At 44.0% G+C, this 20474-nt stretch overlaps 2 protein-coding genes across 2 annotated transcripts in view; one reads left to right on the top strand and one right to left on the bottom strand.

Annotated features, from left to right (window-relative positions):
- Positions 1-5761: 5761 nt before the first annotated feature.
- LOC307067957 (ATP synthase subunit ATP5MJ, mitochondrial-like) lies at positions 5762-5884 on the bottom strand (the record flags this gene model as incomplete). The annotated part of the gene is made up of 1 exon (XM_079725575.1): positions 5762-5884. One exon carries the CDS (start codon positions 5882-5884, stop codon positions 5762-5764), a length of 123 nt encoding a protein of 40 aa, XP_079581701.1.
- A 3304-nt stretch (positions 5885-9188) lies between these two features.
- YWHAE (tyrosine 3-monooxygenase/tryptophan 5-monooxygenase activation protein epsilon) overlaps positions 9189-20474 on the top strand; it is a 44448-nt gene continuing 33162 nt past the window's right edge. Inside the window, exon 1 of the mRNA XM_079725277.1 lies at positions 9189-9324. Within this exon, the coding sequence (XP_079581403.1) occupies positions 9261-9324 (64 nt within the window). The 5' untranslated portion in view covers positions 9189-9260. The remainder of the gene's footprint in view (positions 9325-20474) is intronic.

Consider the following 20474-nt stretch of genomic DNA (forward strand, 5'->3'; position numbering starts at 1 on the left):
TTTTTTTTTTTTTTTTTTTTTGCGGTACGCGGGCCTCTCACTGTTGTGGCCTCTCCCGTTGCGGAGCACAGGCTCTGGACACGCAGGCCCAGCGGCCATGGCTCACGGGTCCAGCTGCTCCGCGGCATGTGGGATCTTCCCGGACCGGGGCACGAACCCGTGTCCCCTGCATCGGCAGGCGGACTCTCAACCACTGCGCCACCAGGGAAGCCCCCTAAAAAATTTTAAAAGTATATCTCAGCCACTTTATTTGTATGTTTTTATTACCAGTGAAAATGAATCTATTTCCATTTATTTACTCCTTGAATTTCCTCATATATGAATTACCAGGTTATATCCTGTGCATATATTATTTATTGGACTTACTGTTTATTCAAGTAGTCGATTGTTACTTTTTTTAAAAAAAAATTATTATGTATTTATTTATTTATTTTAGGCTGCATTGGGTCTTCGTTGCTGGGTGTGGGCTTTTTCTCTAGTTGCGGCGAGCCGGGGCTACTCTTTCCGTTATGGTGTGCGGGCTTCTCGTCGCGGTGGCTTCTCTTGTTGCGGAGCACGGGCTCTAGGCGCGTGGGCTTCAGCAGTTGCAGCACGCAGGCTCAGTAGTTGCAGCATGCAGGCCCTAGAGCTCACGTGCTTCAGTAGTTGTGGCTCGTAGGCTCTAGAGCGCAGGCTCAGTAGTTGTGGCGCACAGGTTTAGTTGCTCCATGGCATGTGGCATCTTCCTGGAGCAGGGCTCGAAACCATGTCCCCTGCATTGGCAGGCGGATTCTTAACCACTGCGCCAACAGAGAAGTCCAAAGACACAATAACCTTTTAAAAAAATAAGCCCTAAACTGCAAGATCCTGTAGGCAATGAGTAATCATATTTTTTAACATCTTATTTCCTTCTTGCAGTGGTTAGTACACTGCCATGTGTCGGCGATTATTTCCTCAAGACAGGTCAAATGAGTTCTTATTTCTATTAAAGGAGATTCTTCAATAAAGTTGGAAGACTCCTATTTAGGGGTGTGACCTATTGACCTGGTGATGTTGGTGACATATCCATCAACACAGCAGCATGAGAAGCGCAGTACCATACTGTGGGAGCCACCCTCAGTTCAGCACCATGATTTTTTTTTATCAGTTTATAATCCCAGATGCTATATCATAAATATTTCTCTTTATATTTTTGTTGCCCTGTCCACAATTTCTGTCCCTTTTGGTTCTGTTGGTTGAGAGAACAGGCAGTACAGTCGGAGGATCAATCTAAGGTTTCAGATTTCTGCCTTTTCAGCAGTTTCTGAAAAGGCACCTTCAGATAGACTTTAGCCAGTCTTGGGAGACTATTCAGGAGAGAAGACCCAGTGGTTAAAAAGATGTTACTCCGGGCTTCCCTGGTGGCGCAGTGGTTGAGGGTCCGCCTGCTAGTGCAGGGGGCGCGGGTTCGTGCCCCGGTCCGGGAAGATCCCACGTGCCGTGGAGCGGCTGGGCCCGTGAGCCATGGCCGCTGGGCCTGCATGTTTGGAGCCTGTGCTCCATGGCGGGAGAGGCCACAGCGGTGAGAGGCCCGCGTACCACAAAAAAAAAAATTAAAAAAAAGATGTTACTCCTAATCTCTGCATATCCTGTGGTCAATATGGCAGCAGGGCCAGCTTTGTAAGGTGGGGTGGGTTTTGCAAACATGTGGACCAACTCTATGATTTGGCCACCCCTATTGGGGGATCACCCCTATTAAGTGATCACCCTCTACCTTTTCACTGCTACTCTTCTCAAGAGAACCCTACACTTAACCACTTCCACGTTCTCGCCTTCTTTGTGCTTCAACCAAATGCAGTCTGGCTTCCAACACCCTTTTGAAACTGATCTTGAATGAAGGTCACTAATGACCTAATTGCTATATCCAGTGGCCTTAACTCAGTGCTAATCTTGATGTCTCTGGAGAATTTAATTCTACCATCCCCTTATTTTTGAACGCTTCTCACTTGTATTTTATGACACTAACTTCTCCTGGTTCTTGCTCAAGCTTGAACCATACAAACATTAATAAACATAGCTAACATTCATTGAGTATCAGGTTCTTTCAATCTCCCACTTACAAGGAAAATTCTATTCTCATTTTATAGATGAGAAAACTGAGGTGTAAAGAGTTGAGTAATAGGCTTCCATTGCACAGGTGATAAGGAGCCACTGAACCCAGGGATTCCAAGAGCAGAGCCCATCACCTTTGCTGTGATGTGTCTGGGAGGGATTTCTAGAGGTCAGCAAATTCAGCTGTTTCACTTCATTTCTGCAAAAAATGCCATTGGGATTTTGATAGAGATTGCATTGACTCTGTAGATCACTTTGTGTAATAATGTTATGTTAACAATACTGAATCTTCTGATCTGAGAACACAGAGTGTCTTTCCATTCATTTAGGTTTCCTTTCATTTCTTTCAGCAGTGTTTTGTAGTTTTTCCAGGACATCTTTCACCTTCTTGACCAGTTTATTCCTATTTTATTATTTTTGATACTGTTATGAATAGAATTGTTTCTCTTAATTTCCTCTTTGTATTGTTCATTTGCTACTGTATAAAAATACAACCGACTTGTGTGTTGCTTTTTGTATCCTCCAACTTTGCTGAATTTGTTTATTTTCTTACCATTTTTTTTTTGTAGAACCTTTAGAGTTTTCTACATGCAAGGTCATGTCTGTGAACAGAGATAATTTTGCTTCTTCCTTTACAATTTGCCTTCTATTTCTTTTTATTCCCCAATTTCTCTGGCTAGAATTTCTAGAACTATGCTGAATAGAAGTGGCAAAAGGGCGCATCTTATCTTGTTCATGATCTTAGGGTGAAGCTTTTGGTCTTTCACCACTGAGTATGATGTTAGCTGTGAGTTTCAAATATGGCCTTCATTATGTTGAGGAAGTTCCCTTCTATTCCTATCTTATTATTTTTATCATGAAAGCATGTTGGATTTCGTCAAATGATTTTTTTTGCATCAATTGAGCTGATGATTTTTTTGTTCCCTTTCATTCTGTTAATGTAGGGTATCAATTACATGGATTGAATTTCTTGAAACAGCCTTCCATTCCTTGGTTAAATCCTACTTGGTCTTTTAATATGCTGCTGAATTTAGTTTGCTGTTATTTTGTTGAAGATTTTTTCATCTGTATTCATAAAGGATATTGGCTTGTAGTTTTCTTGTAGTGTCTTTGTCTGGCTTTGGTATTAGAGGCCAGGTAATGCTGGTCTAACTAAATGAAGTAGAAAGTATTCTATTTTTTTGGAAGAGTTTCAGAAGGATTAGTGTTAATTGTTTATCGTGTTTTGTAGACACATTCACCAGTGAAGCCATCTAGTCCTGGGATTTTCTTTGTTGGAAGATTTTTTTTTCTTTGATTGTGGTAAAGCATGCATAACATAGAATTTACTATTTTAGGGCTTCCCTGGTGGCGCGGTGGTTGAGAGTCCGCCTGCCGATGCAGGGGACACGGGTTCGTGCCCCGGTCTGGGAGGATCCCACATGCCGCGGAGCGGCTTGGCCCATGAGCCATGGCCATTGAGCCTGCGTGTCCGGAGCCTGTGCTCCGCAACGGGAGAGGCCACAACAGTGAGAGGCCCACATACCGCAAAAAAAAAAAAAAAAAAAAAAAAAAAAAAAAAAAAAAAGAATTTACTATTTTAATAATTTTTTAGTGTACAGTTTAGTGGCATAAGTACATACATTCACATTGTTGTGCTGTTGGGAAGTTTTTGATTACTGATTCAATCTCCTTATTTGTTATACATCAGTTCACATTTTCTATTTCTTCTCGAGTCAGTTTTGGTAGTTTGTGTGTATAATAATCTGTTTCTACACACAACATTTCTGATACCAAGTGTGTGTGTTTTCCACATCAAGCAGTTTTCCAATTCTCTGTGGATACCAACTGGGTGTTCTATAATTTAATTCATTTTTGACACTACCTGGAGTTAACACAACCAATTATACATTCAAATTAGGGGGAAAAAAAGTGCTGTTGGAAAATGGCACTGGTAGACTTGCTTGACCCAAGGTTGCCACAGACCTTCAATTTGTAAAAAACCGCACAGTATCGGGCTTCCCTGGTGGCGCAGTGGTTGAGAGTCTGCCTGCTGGTGCAGGGGACACGGGTTTGAGCCCTGGTCTGGGAGGATCCCACATGCCGCGGAGCAACTGGGCCCATGAGCCACGGCTACTGAGCCTGCGCGTCTGGAGCCTGTGCTCCGCAACGAGAGGCCGCGATAGTGAGAGGCCCGTGCACCGCGATGAGGAGTGGCCCCCGCTTGCCACAACTAGAGAAAGCCCTCGCACAGAAGCGAAGACCCAACACAGCAAAAATAAATTAATTAATAAACAAACAAACAAAAAACCCCACAGTATCTGCAAAGTGCAATAAAGTGAAGTGCAACAAGACGAAGTATGCCTGTACAAGAGTTTTAGGAGCTCTCTGGTAAGAACCAAGGACAAAGACCAAATATATATTTCTTATTGTATCGTGATATCAGTGTGTTTCTAGGAATTTGTTCATTTCATTTGTTATCCAATTTATAAAACTCTTACACTCCTTATTTCGGTAAGGTTGGTGGTAAGGTCCTCACTTTCATTTCTAATTTTAATAATTTGAGTCTTCTTTTTTTCGTAGTCAGTCTAACCACAGGTTTTTCAGTTTTGTTGATTTTTTTTTTTTTTTTGGCGGTACATGGGCCTCTCACTGTTGTGGCCTCTCCCGTTGCGGAGCACAGGCTCCGGACGCGCAGACTCAGTGGCCATGGCTCACGGGCCCAAGTGCTCCGTGGCATGTGGGATCTTCCCGGACTGGGGCACGAACCTGTGTCCCCTGCATCGGCAGGCAGACTCTCAACCACTGCGCCACCAGGGAAGCCCTTGGTGATCTTTTCAAAGAACCAACTCAGTTTGTTGATTTTCTTTTTTTTTTTCTGTTTTCTATTTTACTTATCTCCACTTTAATATTTTTTATTTATTTCCTTATGTTGTACTTCTTGTAGTTCCTTAAGTTGTACAGTTAGGTTATCAATGTGAGAGCCTTCTTTTTTAAAATCTGTTTAACACATATACGTTTTACTTGAAGTATAGTTGATTTACAATATTTCAGGTGTACAGCAAAGTGAATCAGTTACGTGTTATATATATATGTATTCAGATTCTTTTCCATTACAGGTTATTACAAGGTATTAAATATAGTTCCTTGTGCTGTTGGTTTTTTTTTGGCTGCTCCACGCAGCTTCTGGGATCTTAGTTCCCTGGCCAGGGATTGAACCGGGCCCTCGGCAGTGAAAGCAATGAGTCCTAACCACTGGACTGCCAGGGAATTCCCATTGTTTATCTATTTTATATATAGTAGTGTGTATCTGTTCATTCCAAACCGAAATTCCCAATTTATCCCCCCCCAACAAGTATTTATTGAACACCGCAAGTGTGAGTGCTTAGATCTGATCCCCAACTCCTACGTGCTAATCGAGATATCTACTCCTCACTCCCTCAGGTTTCCTAAGGATGAAACCGCTCAGTGAGACTCTGACTGTACCTGCTGCATCACAAAGATCTACGCAGAGCACGATGGGCATGGGGGCTAAGGGAGGAACACCCATGTAGGCAGTGTGGATCACACCAGGTACATTTATTCATGCCAGCAGGTCAGTGGCAGGTTCCCATCTGGCACAGCTTGCTGAAATCTACAGCCAGACTGACGTTCCCTCCAAGTAAAGCTGGTTAATGATGACCATGAGCAGGCACAGGACTGCTCATGGTCATCATGAGCAGTCAAATTTCAAAGCTTTACTTCTTTTATCAGCACTCCTGATTTTATAAATGAAGCCCATCAACCCCATTCCTACCCAAACCTCTTGGTAAACTTGTGTATAGTAGGGCTTCATGGGGATCCAAATATATATATTTTTTCCAATTTTCTTTTTTTTTTGTGGTACATCGGCCTCTCACCGTTGTGGCCTCTCCCATTGCAGAGCACAGCCTCCAGACGCGCAGGCCCAGCAGCCATGGCTCACGGGCCCAGCCGCTCTGCGGCATGTGGGATCTTCCCAGACCGGGGTATGAACCCGTGTCCCCTGCATCGGCAGGCGGACTCTCAACCACTGCACCACCAGGGAAGCCCCTCCAAATATTTTTAATAAAGCTTTGAAGCATATGGGTGTAGGACCAAAGACTCAGGCTGCCCCAACCTGCAAGATCCTTCTGCTTTTTTAAAACTTTTTTTATTATTTTATTTTATTATTATTATTTTTTTTGCGGTACACGGGCCTCTCACTGTTGTGGCCTCTCCCGTTGCGGAGCACAGGCTCCGGACGCGCAGGCTCAGCGGCAATGGCTCACGGGCCCAGCTGCTCCACGGCATGTGGGATCCTCCCGGACCGGGGCACGAACCCGTGTCCCCTGCGTCGGCAGGCGGACTCTCAACCACTGCGCCACCAGGGGAGCCCTAAACTTTTTTTAAAACATTTTTTTGTTTGTTTGTTTGCGTTGGGTCTTCATTGCTGTGCGTGGGCTTCCTCTAGTTGTGGCGAGCAGGGGCTACTCTTCGTTGTGGTGCGTGGTCTTTTTGTTGCTGCGGCTTCTCTTGTTGCGGAGCAGGGACTCTAGGTGCGTGGGCTTCAGTAGTTGCAGCATGTGGGCTCAATAGTTGTGGCACATGGGCTCAGTAGTTGTGGCTTGTGGGCTCTAGAGCGCAGGCTCGGTAGTTGCGGCACATAGGCTTAGTTGCTCTGCAGCATGTGGGATTTTCCTGGACCAGGGATCAAACCCAAGTCCCCTGTGTTGGCAGGTGGGTTCCTAACCACTGCACCACCAGGGAAGTCCCGTTCTTTTTAACGTAGACATTTACAGCTGTAAATTTCCCTTAGCAGGATTTTTGCTGCATCTCATAATTTTTGGTATAGTGTATTTTCATTTTTATTCATTTCAAGGTATTTTCTAATTTCCCTTGTATTTTCTTCTTTGACCCATCAGTTAGTTAAGAGTGTTATTTAATTTCCACATATCTGCAGATTTTCCTAGTTTTCCTTCTCTTATTGATTTCCAACTTCATTCCATTGTGACAAGACACTTTGTATGATTTCAATCTTTTTTTTTTTTTTTTTTTTTTTTGCTGTATGCGGGCCCCTCACTGCCACGGCCTCTCCCATCGCGCAGCACAGGCTCCGAACGCGCAGGCTCAGCGGCCACGGCTCACGGGTCCAGCCGCTCCATGACACGTGGGATCCTCCCGGACCGGGGCACGAACCCGCATCCCCTGCACCGGCGGGTGGACTCTCAACCACTGCGCCACCAGGGAAGCCCTGATTTCAATCTTTTAATATTAAGACTTGTTTTGTGGCCTAACATATGGTCTCCAGTTAACTTTACATATGAACATGAAGCTCAGAGGTGAAATGACTTTCTGAAGGTCACACATTTGTTTAGTTATAGAATTAGGGCTAGAACCCAGGTCTTTTGATTCTTAATCATTCATCATTGACATTTGATAAGGTGTATTAAAAGTGCAAAGGGGCTTAAGGAGCCAACCTTTGCTAGCTCTTCTGCTTTCTCCTATCACTTGAAAGTAAGTATTCTCCAAGGTTTTGTTTGTCCTCCTACCTCCACACATTCTCTAGCTGCTTCCATTGCAGCCTCCCTCCAGCTTGCAATGCCAGTCCCCTTTTCCAATTCCATGCCTGTTATTTCTACTTTAGTGATATGTGAGAACCTTAGAACCAACATGTGATAAAAGGAGCTCACGTTTTTCTCTGCATTCCATCAGCAAATTTTCCTAGCATTCCTTTTTTTTGTTGTTGTTAATGGTACTGCCACTCATTATCCCAGTGACTCAGGGTGGGAAGACTGAAGGTCAATTTTAATTTTTTTCCCTTCACAAGGTCTTCAAGTCTGATTAGCTGCAAACTCTTGTGGTTTCCCTCTGTAGTACTATTCCTATTTGTCCTTTCTTTCACATTTGTACTGCTATTCTATTACCTTTTGCCTGTATTATTGTAATAACCTGATAATTCATGCTGCTCTTTAATTACTGCTATACAATATTTATAATCTTTTTAGAGAATAACTATGACGGTGTCATCCTCCTCGCAAAATCATCAAACGGGGGCTTCCCTGGTGGCGCAGTGGTTGAGAGTCCGCCTGCCGATGCAGGGGACACGGGTTCGTGCCCCGATCTGGGAAGATTCCACGTGCCGCGGAGCGGCTGGGCCCGTAAGCCATGGCCGCTGAGCCTGCGCATCCGGAGCCTGCGCATCCAGAGCCTGTGCTCCGCAACGGGAGAGGCCACAGCAGTGAGAGGCCCGCGTACAGAAAAAAAAAAAAAAAAAAAAAAAATCGTCAAACGGTAGCTTCCTTGCGCCCACTGAGTAAGGTGCACACTTCTCGGCTTGCCATCCAGGTCTCCTCATAATTTTGTTCCAAGCTTTTTATTCCACATTCATTGCAGACTTTACCACACGGCATATGCTCTAATTACCTGAGCTTTAGTCTTGCAACACATACTGTACTGAGTACAAGGTGTTGCGAATCCATTGGGAAGCAAAACAGACCAGGTTCTTTCCCATTCCTGCCTCCTGTATCTCAATCTGATCTTGGACCTACTCTTCTGCACCTTGCACTCCAGACCAGACTCCTCTAAGAACTTCCCCATTCCTACCCATGGTGGGCCTAAAGGGAAAAAGGCGTCTGAGGGAGAGGAACAGGAAAAGATTGCAAAGTGCGAAGGTCAAGTGTGAAAACTGCAGCCCCCCTTCCCCTATCAACTACAGCAGGGCCCAACTCTTTACCCCGGAGTTAAACGGGTCTGAATAAGGGCCAGGACTGGGCTTGGCTGAGAAAACAGGGGCAATGGGAGAGAAGTTGGTTTCGGAGAGGAAGGCTTGCCATTTCAAAAACCGTTACAGCCTCTCCTGCTCACTCTCTTCTGGAGCGGTCCAAGCTGGCCTCACCCGGCCTCCCTCGCTCCCTCGTGGCGCTCTCCCTCCCCGCAGTCACAGTTCCCGCCTAGAGCAGCCGATGAGCCCACGGAGGAGGGGCGTCTAGCTGGTTCCAGCCTCTTCGGGCGCTTAGCTCGCGGACCCGCCCCCCGCGCCAGTTGCCAGGGAGCGGTTGCCATAGAGCTGAGCAGTTGTCCGCGTGCGCAGGCGGAAGTCCCGGATTGAGGCGCCGCCATTTTTGCAGCCCGGGCGCGGAGCGAGAGGCTGAGAGTTGGAGACGCTATCCGCTTCCATCCGTCGCGCAGACCCTGCCGGAGCCGCTGCCGCTATGGATGATCGGGAGGATCTGGTGTACCAGGCGAAGCTGGCCGAGCAGGCTGAGCGATACGACGGTGAGTTGGCGGGGCAACGGGGGGCTGGAATTCTCGAACCCTCTGCCGCCGCCCACAGAGGCCGGGAGCAGGAGACAAAATGGCGGCATCGTCTCCAAGCCTAGCCCGGGGACGTGGATTCGGGAAGCAGGAAATGGCCTTTGGGCTCCCGGAGCGGTAGGAGGCTCCAGGCTCAGGAATTTGACCCTTTCGGAGTCCTCAGCTGCAGACATTCGCGAGCCGAGGAGACCAAGGCCATAGGGTGGAGGAATTGGTTGTAAAATGGCGGCTGGGGGGGAGGGCGAGTCCCGGGGCGGGGGCGGGGGAGGAGATGGCGGGTGCTGTCTCCGGGCGAGCAATCCCCAGGGGAGTTTCTGGGCCGGTTTTGGGACGTGGTGAACAATTTGGTGGCGTGATGAGGGAAGAAACACCCGCCACATGGGGGAGAGTGGCGACTGGGCGCTGTAGCGCGGGCGCCTTTCAGGGAAATATGGCGGGTGGGGGCGGTGGCTTTTCCCCGGAGGCCCAAAGTGGGGCGGCGGCTGTGGAGTCTCACAAAGGAGAACTCTAGCAAGCGGAGGGCTTCTCTGGGCTTGTGGTGGTGGGCCGTCTTGGATGAGGGTGGGGGAAGGGGGGAGAGAGTGGGAATCTCTGCAGTTCATCCTTGGGCGGAGGCCAGCTGAGATGCTACGGTCGGATTTCCTTCCCGTAGGCCGGCACACCTTGTAGCGGGGTTTTTTAGGCTTTCCGTTCAACCTCGCTTTTTTCTAGGGAGGTCTAGAAAAATCTCTAACGTTCCCTGTCCTCAGACTTATCCCAGAGAGCTCGAAGTTTCTGTAATCATTTTCTGGCTCCATAAGTTGTGGGTTCTGCTGGATAGAACATTGAACAGGAAACAAGGAGATAATGACTCTTGGTCCCTTTTCCATGCCTGTGTTTCAATCTACCGGTATTTAAAAATGATGACTTTCCTGTTTACACGCAGCGTTATGACAAATGGAAGGACCTGTTGAAAAATAAAGTTTTTTCAAATAACGTGTAGTAACTATTTTGGTTGACTCCCCTGGCTTGGAATGCGTGTTCGTACTTCATTGGGGATATTCACTTATCCCAAAGCACTCAGCAGAGACTTGGGTTTTTGTATTAAGAACATAAAGGATCCCAGCAGATCCTGTTTTCTTTTCTTCAATTTTAATAGACGGCTTTATGTACAGATTCGAACAGTTCTTCTTTGTTCATTGCTCCTTTGTCCCTAAAGGTGCTATAGTCATTTTTCAGAACTTTATCGAAGTGGCCATTGTGTCTGTTTGCTCAGTCCCAAACTGCTGCTTTTTTTAATTGCCCCTCCCGGCCTGGTCCCTCCCTCCTCCCATTTTGGACCTAGGTATTTGAATTACCCCCACATCCGTTAAACTAGTATTATCAAAACAAAAAATCATATGTATGCTTTTTGTGTTTTTAATGCTGTTGTGGGGTGAGACATGGTTGGAATCAAGTGTCAGTGATCTTTAGATTTTTCTTCATTAAGCCATTTATTTTTTAACATGCTGTGTGGGAACCTTGCTTTCCTTGAATGCCTGTTTGGTCATGTGAATAGCCTCAGGGCTAGTCCCAGTGTGTCATCATACCTTAGGGTTCAGGAATTTGAAAATTAGAAAAGACAACTCAAATTTAGGAAAGATCACTAAATTTCGTTTTGTAAATCCTTAAATTGCTGTTTGTATTGAACAAGATTTCTGTTGGGAGGAGGAGGGGAATAAGATGGGGAAATACAGCTCAAGGTCAGACTTGTCTTTATTTCAGTATTTAGAAGTCAAACAAATGTAGGTGTGCTTGTAATGGAAGTTTTTTTCTTCTTCCCCTCTCCTGCCCCAAATAGGTTCCCCTCTTAATCTACTAGTGCCCTTGGGAAGAAACTCTAAATTGTATTTGAATGTTTTTTGTTCTGTAGGGATTTAGGCTTTGAGTAAACCTGCTGTGATCACCAAAAAGGACATGGAGGAAGGTTTTTTTTAAGAACTTATTTTAAAAACTGATTTGGAAGTTTGTGATTGTAGCTTCCAAGTAAGTGACAGTTTAGCGTGAAGATCATATTTTTGGAATTGGGTGTTGAGGATTTTTGACCAAAGGCTTAATTTGTTATTCAACACAGGACTATAGAGCCACATCCTTACCGTTGTTTAAACATTAGGGTTGTCCCTTCAGGATCTAAGGGTGGGAGGTATATAGGATCTCCCAGGTGGAGAGGATCTCTTGTGACTTTTGGGCACAAAATTGGGAGGGATTCATTGGAAAGGAAGAAGAGGAAGACAGTCATTAGGAATCATTCTCAACCTTTGTCCACTCCTTTATTGGGTGCAATAATTCAGTTTTGTTTGTGGTCACAAAAAAAATGACCCCATAGTTATAGTTGCCAAACAATTTATCAGGTATCAGGAAGGTGAAGAGTGCTTTTGATGATTTGGTTTGGTGTAGTTGGATATACATATTGGCTTTTTTCCTTGTTCTTGCAGTACCTTTAGCTTTTATCTTGCGTGTTTTGTTTAACCTAGTACTTAAACTTTTTTGTGGCATCATTTAACTTTGTCCTGGGGAATTGGAATCACTTGATGCAGATTATTTAATGGTACTGGAGGACGAGCTAAGCTGTGTTCAGGAAAAGGACAGTTTGGTGTTGCAGATGGGAAATATTGAAGTTTGGGGCTAGGACTGTTCACTTTGAAGATTAAATCTAGCATCTTATCATGTAACAACAGTAGTCTTAAGGGATGGTTTTTGTATCATTCATAACCATATTAAGCAAGCCCATCGTCTTGTAGCATTTCTGAAGTCCTAACTTCTCATGTATATGAACCATATTAGTATGGAAAAGTGGGGAATATAGAGGGGGGAAAATGAGTACTTTCTACATTTTTTGAGAATAGAGCGGTCAGCATAAGCTACATTTGGGTTGTGGGGTAGTGCTGGTTTTGGCCTTTTCTCACTTTTCTTCTCCATCCATGTGATGATTAGCTCCACATGAGGTAGGGGTAACATTTTGATGGTCATGTTTGATGATTAGCTTCACATGAGGTAGGGGTAACATTTTGATGGTCATGTTTGATTGAGTCTGTGAGCGCAACACCAGGAATGCATCTGTTCTGTGTCACTTGAGAGCTGTCCATTTAAGACACCAGAGCCTCATCTCTGGCTTATTTTGGTAGTCAGTGAGGGGTGGGGGGCATGTTTTGAATTAGCTCCTTAATATACATCTTGTTAGGAAAAAAAAAAAATGGATAAGAGTAAATCGACTTTAGTAATGAGTTTAAAAGCACGGGTTAATTATCAGTTCTTTGAGTATAGGCCAGTAATAATTTTTATTGTTGCTATTTCACTTAATGCTGAAATTAATTGCTATTTCAGTTAATGGAGTTAACTTTATTGAATACATTTCTCCTACCTAAACATAAGCAGAGCTGGATAATGCAATTAAAAAATTCCTCCTACAAGTAGCTTTTGGTCTTTGTATTTAAGGTAGATGCTCTTTTGTGTATACTTTAGTGCATATACACAATATATAAGTCAGTCTATTCTGTTAGCTTACAAAACTATAGAATATAAGGAAATCATGAATCATTGCAATTTGAGGTGGTGATGGGGTAAATTCTTACTGTGGACATTTCTAGGTACCCTTTTCACCTTTGAATTCTAGTATGGGGAAGAACACAGATACCAAACTGAGCAAATTTTGGATTCATTAAGTACAGGCAAACCCACTGAAAGTCCATACGAATAAGCAGGCTTTTCATAATTGTTTTATAGCTTGGTCAAGGGAATATGAAATATTAAAAAAATTTCTTGACTTTAACCTGGTATAGCAAGTGAAATTTCAGCACAGTGAACTAATGTATCTAATTTTACAGATGAGTTTCAAATACTTTAAGAAGCTGATCTGAAAGCATGATTTTTTTTCTTTTTTAAAGGGCTGTAAGAAAAAAAAAAAAAAAAAGGGCTGCAAGGCTGATTTTCCAGCAATTTTTTAGCCTTATATTTAAATAAAGTGTATTTAAACAGTAGTGAGAGGCATAGGATAAAGGTTAAAATTTTAAACTTTACGTTATATAATTTTGCATTTATATAGAACTTCACATTTCACAGACCACTTGCAGAAAAATTTTTACTTATTTCATGTGATATTGAAGTAGGTAATGTTAATTCCATTTTATGGTTCAGGAAAGTGAATTTGAGAAGATTTAGTGATTTTTTTTTTTTTTAATTTTCCTGTATCACATGATTAGTTGGCAAGTATATGGCAAAGCCAGAACTTGTCGGTCTGATGACCTTTAGACTGGTACTCTTATTTCTCCTGAGCCACTCACAAAAGACCCATGTGTAACTAAATCAGATGGTGCCTTGTGGGAGGAGGGGTATGCTTATTTTTTTAGCAGTTACTTCACGTAATATGTTTTGGTATTATGACTTGACTCGTATCCATTGTAAATAGATATCTTCATACTTTTCTAAAGAAACCTCGTTTTCTTTCAAAAACAAGGCACAGTGAATGAAGTGAGAGTGATGAATTTTAGGTAGTCTCAGAATGTGTTTATATTTAGGTTTTTTCTTTATCACAATTTCTATATTGGGATATAACTTAATGCCATGCATTTCTGTAAAGTACTTCTAAAATGTTTCTGCCCCTCACCTTAGTCTTAATGAATGCAGCCCTTAAATTAATATAGTCATAAAAATTTGGGGGGCAGGGAGGTTGGCAAATGATTCTTAAATGTTCCAAATAGTAGCCTAGTTAGCTGTCAAGCAGAATCTATTAAGGGGTAGTGGGGAACAGAAACAAAATTGTTTTAACGGTTTTTGAAATGGTCAGTTAACAGTTTGATACAGATGCATCCCAGTTGACAAATCTGTTTGCCAAGGTAACATTACTTTGAGCTCATTAACTAAATATTCATGCAAGTCCTAGGAACAATTTCAGAAGCTCATTTAAGTTTACTAAGTTGTAATAACAGCTGCCATAATAATAGAAGGGTCATCATAATTTATTCAAGTCAGGATACCTTGAAATGAAGGGGTGCCAATTCATAATTGTGTTGAAACTGCAAACTTGCCCTATGGTCGTCCTACTTAAGACCATTTGTTGCTACTAGTTGTCTCATTTAGAAAGTTTCCTAAGCTTTGTCCATCCCTCTACCACCAAGATATCTTAGATCTGAATCCCCAGAATACTGGTTTTCTTCTTTCAAATGACGTTATTATTTGGCAGAACATAAGACAGATCAAAGGCAAAGTGAAAGCTTTCCTCCTCTCACTCCCCTTTCCCCCAAATGGGAGCTGGAAAAGTCAAGTATACAGTAGTTGCTGAAAATAGAGATTACTGGCCTACTAACTAGTCAATCAGACTGATAGTGTCAAAGCCAAGTATGTTTTATGTATGTTTACCTTGAGCTAGATCTGTGTTTAAAAATACTTGACTTAGTGCTTCCCTGGTGGCGCAGTGGTTGGGGGTCCGCCTGCCGATTCAGGGGACACGGGTTCGTGCCCCGGTCTGGGAGGATCCCACATGCCGCGGAGCGGCTGGGCCTGTGCGCCATGGCCGCTGAGCCTGCGCTCCGTGGTGGGAGAGGCCACAGCGGTGAGAGGCCCGCGTACCGCAAAAAAAAAAAAAAAAAAAAAAAAAAACTTAGGTGCAGACCCTTAGCAGCAGGGTCTGTCTTAAGTTTAGAACTTTCCAAATAATATTTTTAAAGTCTCACCCACGTCTTGTTATGATCATTATGTTTAGAACACTGAATCCTGAATAGTTTAGAAAACATGATCATGATGCTGGTTTATCTTTTTGAAATTTAATCTTGAATTCATTGCCCTTCTTCCAGTGATCGATCCATCATAGTAGCTGGGCAGATCTGTCATTGGTAGGCTTCATTTATGATCAGGACAGGATTTTATCTAGCTGTAAAGCAATATGAAATGTGTTAAGCCCTTTTCTTCACATGTAAAAATTTGGAGGAGACACGTTACTATGAAAAAGAATTAATGACTTTTGGCTTCCCTGGTGGCGCAGTGGTTAAGAATCTGCCTGCCAGTGCAGGGGACACATGTTCGAGACCTGGTCCGGGAAGATCCCACATGCCGCGGAGCAGCTAAGCCCGTGCGCCACAACTACTGAGCCTGCGTTCTAGAGCCTGCGAGCCACCACTACTGAGCCCGTGTGCCATAACCACTGAAGCGTGCGTGCCTAGAGCCCGTGCTCCGCAACGAGAAGCCACCGCAGTGAGAAACCTGGGCACCTCAACGAAGAGTAGCCCCCTTTCACCGCAACTAGAGGAAGCTGGCGTGTGCAACGAAGACCCAACACAGCCCAAAATAAATAAATTTATAATAAATAGTTACCTTGTTAAATTTGCTTGTTAGGAAGTCAGAATACTCAAAAAAAAAATGACTTTCATACTTTGGTGGATGTAATGTAGCGCAAAGGCCTTGGAATCATCTGGATTCCTCATCTATAGAATGGGGATTAATGATATCTACCTTGCTTGCTAATTTCAAGGGTGATAATGAAGTTGTGGGGTTTTGTAATTGCAAAGTATAATTATCAGATAGTAGTCTTAATTGTGAAAATTTCCTTTTACCCATTGTCAAAGATGAAGTAAATGTTTTTGCTGTTGATCTACATTCATATTAGAGATTAATGTACCTTTTTTTTTTTGGCGGTACGCGGGCCTCTCACTGTTGTGGCCTCTCCCGTTGCGGAGCACAGGCTCCGGACTCGCAGACTCAGCGGCCATGGCCCACGGGCCCAGCCGCTCTGCGGCATGTGGGATCTTCCCGGACCGGGGTACGAATCCATGTCCCCTGCATCGGCAGGCGAACCCTCAACCACTGCTCCACCAGGGAAGCCCCACGTACCTTTTTTGAGTTATTCTTAGCAAGTGTACTCTCATGGGTTTAGTGTCCAAGTTACATTTGCATAAAGGTTAGTTCCCAAAACAAAATCCTTAATCTTAACTCATCTGTAAAATTGCATATCCAGAGGATGAAGGTTGTCCAAATTTATTCCCAAGCAGTATAACCTATACTTTGGCCATGTTGAGGTATGTAGTACTTGATTTTTTGGTTGCACCTTTTGGCATACAGGATCTTAGTTCCCTGACCAGGGATGGAACTTGCGCCCCCTGAAGTGGAAGCGTGGAGTCCTAACCAGTGGACCGCTAGGGAAGTCCCTGGTATGTAGTTCTTCCTTTTTTCTTTTTAAATTTATTTGATTTATTTTTGGTTGCGTTGGGTCTTCGTTGCTGCATGTGGGCTTTCTCTAGTTGCGGCAAGCAGGGGCTACTCTTCGTTGCAGTGCATGGGCTTCTCATTGCAGTGGCTTCTCTTGTTGCAGAGCATGGGCTCTAGGCACGTGGGCTTCAGTAGTTCTGGCACTCGGGCTCAGTAGTTGTGGCTCTTGGGCTCTAGAGTGCAGGCTCAGTAGTTGCGGCACATGGGCTTAGTTGCTCTGCGGCATGTGGGATCTTCCCGGATCAGGGCTTGAACCCATGTCCCCTGCATTGGCAGGCGGATTCTTAACCACTGCACCACCAGGGGAGTCCCTGTAGTTCTTTCTTTCTTTTTTTTTTTTTTTTTTTTTTTGCAGTACGCGGGCCCCTCACTGTTGTGGCCTCTCCCATTGCGGAGCACAGGCTCTGGACGCGCAGGCTCAGCATCCATGGCTCACGGGCCCAGCCGCTCCGCGGCATGTGGGATCTTCCCAGACCGGGGCACGGACCCGTGTCCCCTGCATCGGCAGGCGGACTCTCAACCACTGCACCACCAGCGAAGCCCCTTTGTAGTTCTTTTGATATTAATTCCAGGTTAATATTCAGGAGGATATACTTATCTCCCTAGCAGATATAACACCTGTTGTCTATGGGTTTGGGATGAAAGGTTCCATAGTACAAAAACGTAAAAGTAAATCAGTGTTCAATATTTGCATGTTAGCAGTCTCAGGTTACTGACTAGGAAAAAATATTATGTGTAACCGGTATCGTGAGATGTGATTTTAAAGGCTTAGTATAAGCCTTGGGCAGTGAATGGGTTCTGATTAAAGAAAGCTACCAATTTTGAGCTTCCCTGGTGGCGCAGTCGTTAAGAATTCACCTACCAGTGCAGGGGACACGGGTTTGAGCCCTGGTCCGGGAAGATCCCACATGCCGCGGAGCAACTAAGCCCATGCGCTACAACTACTGAAGCCTGCGCACCTAGAGCCCGTGCTCCACAACAAGAGAAGCCACTGCAATGAGAAGCTCGCGCACCACAACAAAGAGTAGCCCCTGTTCGCCACAACTAGAGAAAGCCCACATGCAGCAATGAAGACCAACGCAGCCAAAAACAAATAAAATAAATAAATTTATATTAAAATAAGCTACCAATTAATACTACTTAATCCTTGGTGGTTAGTCATTTGAAGATTTAAGGACCTTGGAATGGTGGTTGTGAATACTTTTGTGTTGTAGAAATGTGTCCTGCTTAAGAGTTTATGTGATTGATTTTATTTGCTCATAATGGGCTAAATGATAAATTAGTAAAAATTTATAGTAGGATTACCATGAAAATTTTGACACATTTTATGCCCTTTGACTATAATATATCACTTAGGACAGTTACAATTTTGCTTTTATAAGTTTTTCAAAAGGTATTCATTAATACAAATTATTTTTTTGTGCAGAGTAGAGTTTTCCCCCCACAATTTTAAAATACGTTACTATGAAAGTGCTGCAATTTTGATGAGAGTTTCTTGGCTGTTCAAAGACTTAGGAAAATAAATCAAATTAATAAATCTGAATAAATAGTATAACTCTTCTCCTGAATCAGTGCATGGGTTATTTCTGCTCATTTTACCTCTCATGTATTCCAAAACAAAATTTTAAGGTTTTTTAATTTCAGTATCAAATTCTAGAGAAATTATGAAAAGAGATTGACTTTAAGCTCTTTTTTTCCACTCCCATATGTACCTTAGGTCATTTACTTCCCCAATCTTTTTTACATTTTTTTTGGTTCTAGTACAGGTAAACATGTTTGCATGCCTGAGGGAGTATCTTCGTAAATTCTAGGAGGAGAAATCTCCAGTTCCGATGCAGTAAGAGGGATCTTTTTTTCCCTCTCTCAGTATTGAGACTTGTGGGCTCGATACCTTTCTGCAGTCAAAAGTTGTAGAGTTGTTGTAAAAGGATGCCTGTTTTCTACCTATCAGAAGCTAATCAGGAACGTTTAAAAATTTTTTTTTAAATAAATTTATTTTTTGGGGTGTGTGTTGGGTCTTTGTTGCTGTGCGCGGGCTTCTCTAGTTGCGGGGAGTGGGGGCTACTCTTCGTTGCGGTGCACGTGCTTCTCATTGTGGTGGCTTCTCGTTGCGGAGCATGGGCTCTAGGCGCATGGGCTTCAGTAGTTGTGGCTCGTGGGCTCTAGAGCACAGGCTCAGTAGTTGTGGCGCACAGGTTTAGTTGCTCCGTGGCATGTGGGATCTTCCCGGACCAGGGATTGAACCCATGTCTCCTGCATTGGCAGGCGGATTCTTAACCACTGCCCCACCAGGGAAGCCCTAACATTTTTTTTTTTTTTTTGTGGTACGCGGGCCTCTCACTGTTGTGGCCTCTCCCACTGTGGAGCACAGGCTCCGGATGCGCAGGCTCAGCAGCCATGGCTCACGGGCCCAGCCGCTCCGCGGCATATGGGATCCTCCCAGACCGGGGCATGAACCCATATCCCCTGCATCGGCAGGCGGACTCTCAACCACTGCGCCACCAGGGAGGCCCGCCCTAACATTTTTTTTAAGGCTAGATTTTTTTTTGGCCGGCTGCGCAGCTTGTGCTATCTTAGTTCCCCAACTGTGGATCGAACCTGGGCCCTCAGCAGTGAAAGCGTGGAGTCCGAACCACTGGACCACCAGGGAATTCCCAAGGCTAAAAATCGTTTTACTCTTCTTTAAGGGAAGGTATGAGTTAATTTTAGAGTGAGAAGCTCCTCTGTTTAGGCTGGTGCATGAAGAAGAAAAATGGTACATATTTGAGTGTCAAGATTATTGTGTTTTGAAAAGCCTTAGTATTCAGAGTATGTACCAGGCACTGTTCTAAACAACTTGGGATTCACCAGTAAACAAAACAGGCAAAAGTTCTGTTCAAGGGGCTTATTTTGCAGAGAATGCATAAATGCTTTTAGAATTACTCTTTTGTTAGTGTGTGTAATAGAGTTAATTTGAATTAGTAACAACAGTGGTGTTTGGTACAATGTAAGGCATTATACCTGGTGCTGGTCCCTGTCCCATTTCAAATTCTTTCTTCATTGACTACTAGTGTTAAGTGGTATTAACAAACAAAAGTTTTCTCAAAAAATTATTTTTATTGACTCTGTGATAATAAAACCCTGTAACAGTACCATCTACTATTTATTGAAGACTATTCCAGGTGCTTAACATTCTCTCAGTCCTCAAAAACAACCCTGCAGAGTAGGTACTTTTACAGATAAGGATTAAGAACTTTAGGAAGGGTGACAGCAGTAGGGATCACTGGGATTCAGCTAGTCTATTTCATTCCCAAGCTCATAAGTCCATCCACTTCCATACTTGTATGTAAACATTAGTCCAAACCACTTGAAGCTCTATTTCTGTTCCTTACATTTAAAAAAATTTTTTTTAAATTTGTTTTGTTTCTGGCTGTGTCGGGTCTTTGTTGTGACATGCGGGCTTCTCTCTAGTTTTGGCGTGTAGGTTCTGTAGTTGTGACACATGGGCTCACTAGTTGGGGCTCGTGGATTTAGTTGCCCTGCGGCATGTGGGATCTTAGCTCCCCGACCAGGGATCGAAGCCGAGCCCCCTGGATGGGAAGGTGGATTCTTAACCACTGGACCACCAGGGAAGTCTCTGTTTCTTAGGTTTTTTAAAAACATATATAAATTTATTTGTTTATTTGTTTGTTTGTTTGTTTGTTTTGCCGTATGCGGGCCTCTCACTGTTGTGGCCTCTCCCGTTGCGGAGCACAGGCTCCAGACGCGCAGGCTTAGCGGCCATGGCTCACGGGCCTAGCCGCTCCGTGGCATGTGGGATCTTCCCAGACCGGGGCACGAACCCGTGTCCCCTGCATCGGCAGGCGGACTCTCAACCACTGCGCCACCAGGGAAACCCTACTCTTATTTATTTTAAT

The sequence above is a fragment of the Hyperoodon ampullatus genome (genome assembly GCF_949752795.1).
Source record: "Hyperoodon ampullatus genome assembly, chromosome: 19".
In the NCBI taxonomy this organism is placed as follows: domain Eukaryota; kingdom Metazoa; phylum Chordata; class Mammalia; order Artiodactyla; family Ziphiidae; genus Hyperoodon; species Hyperoodon ampullatus.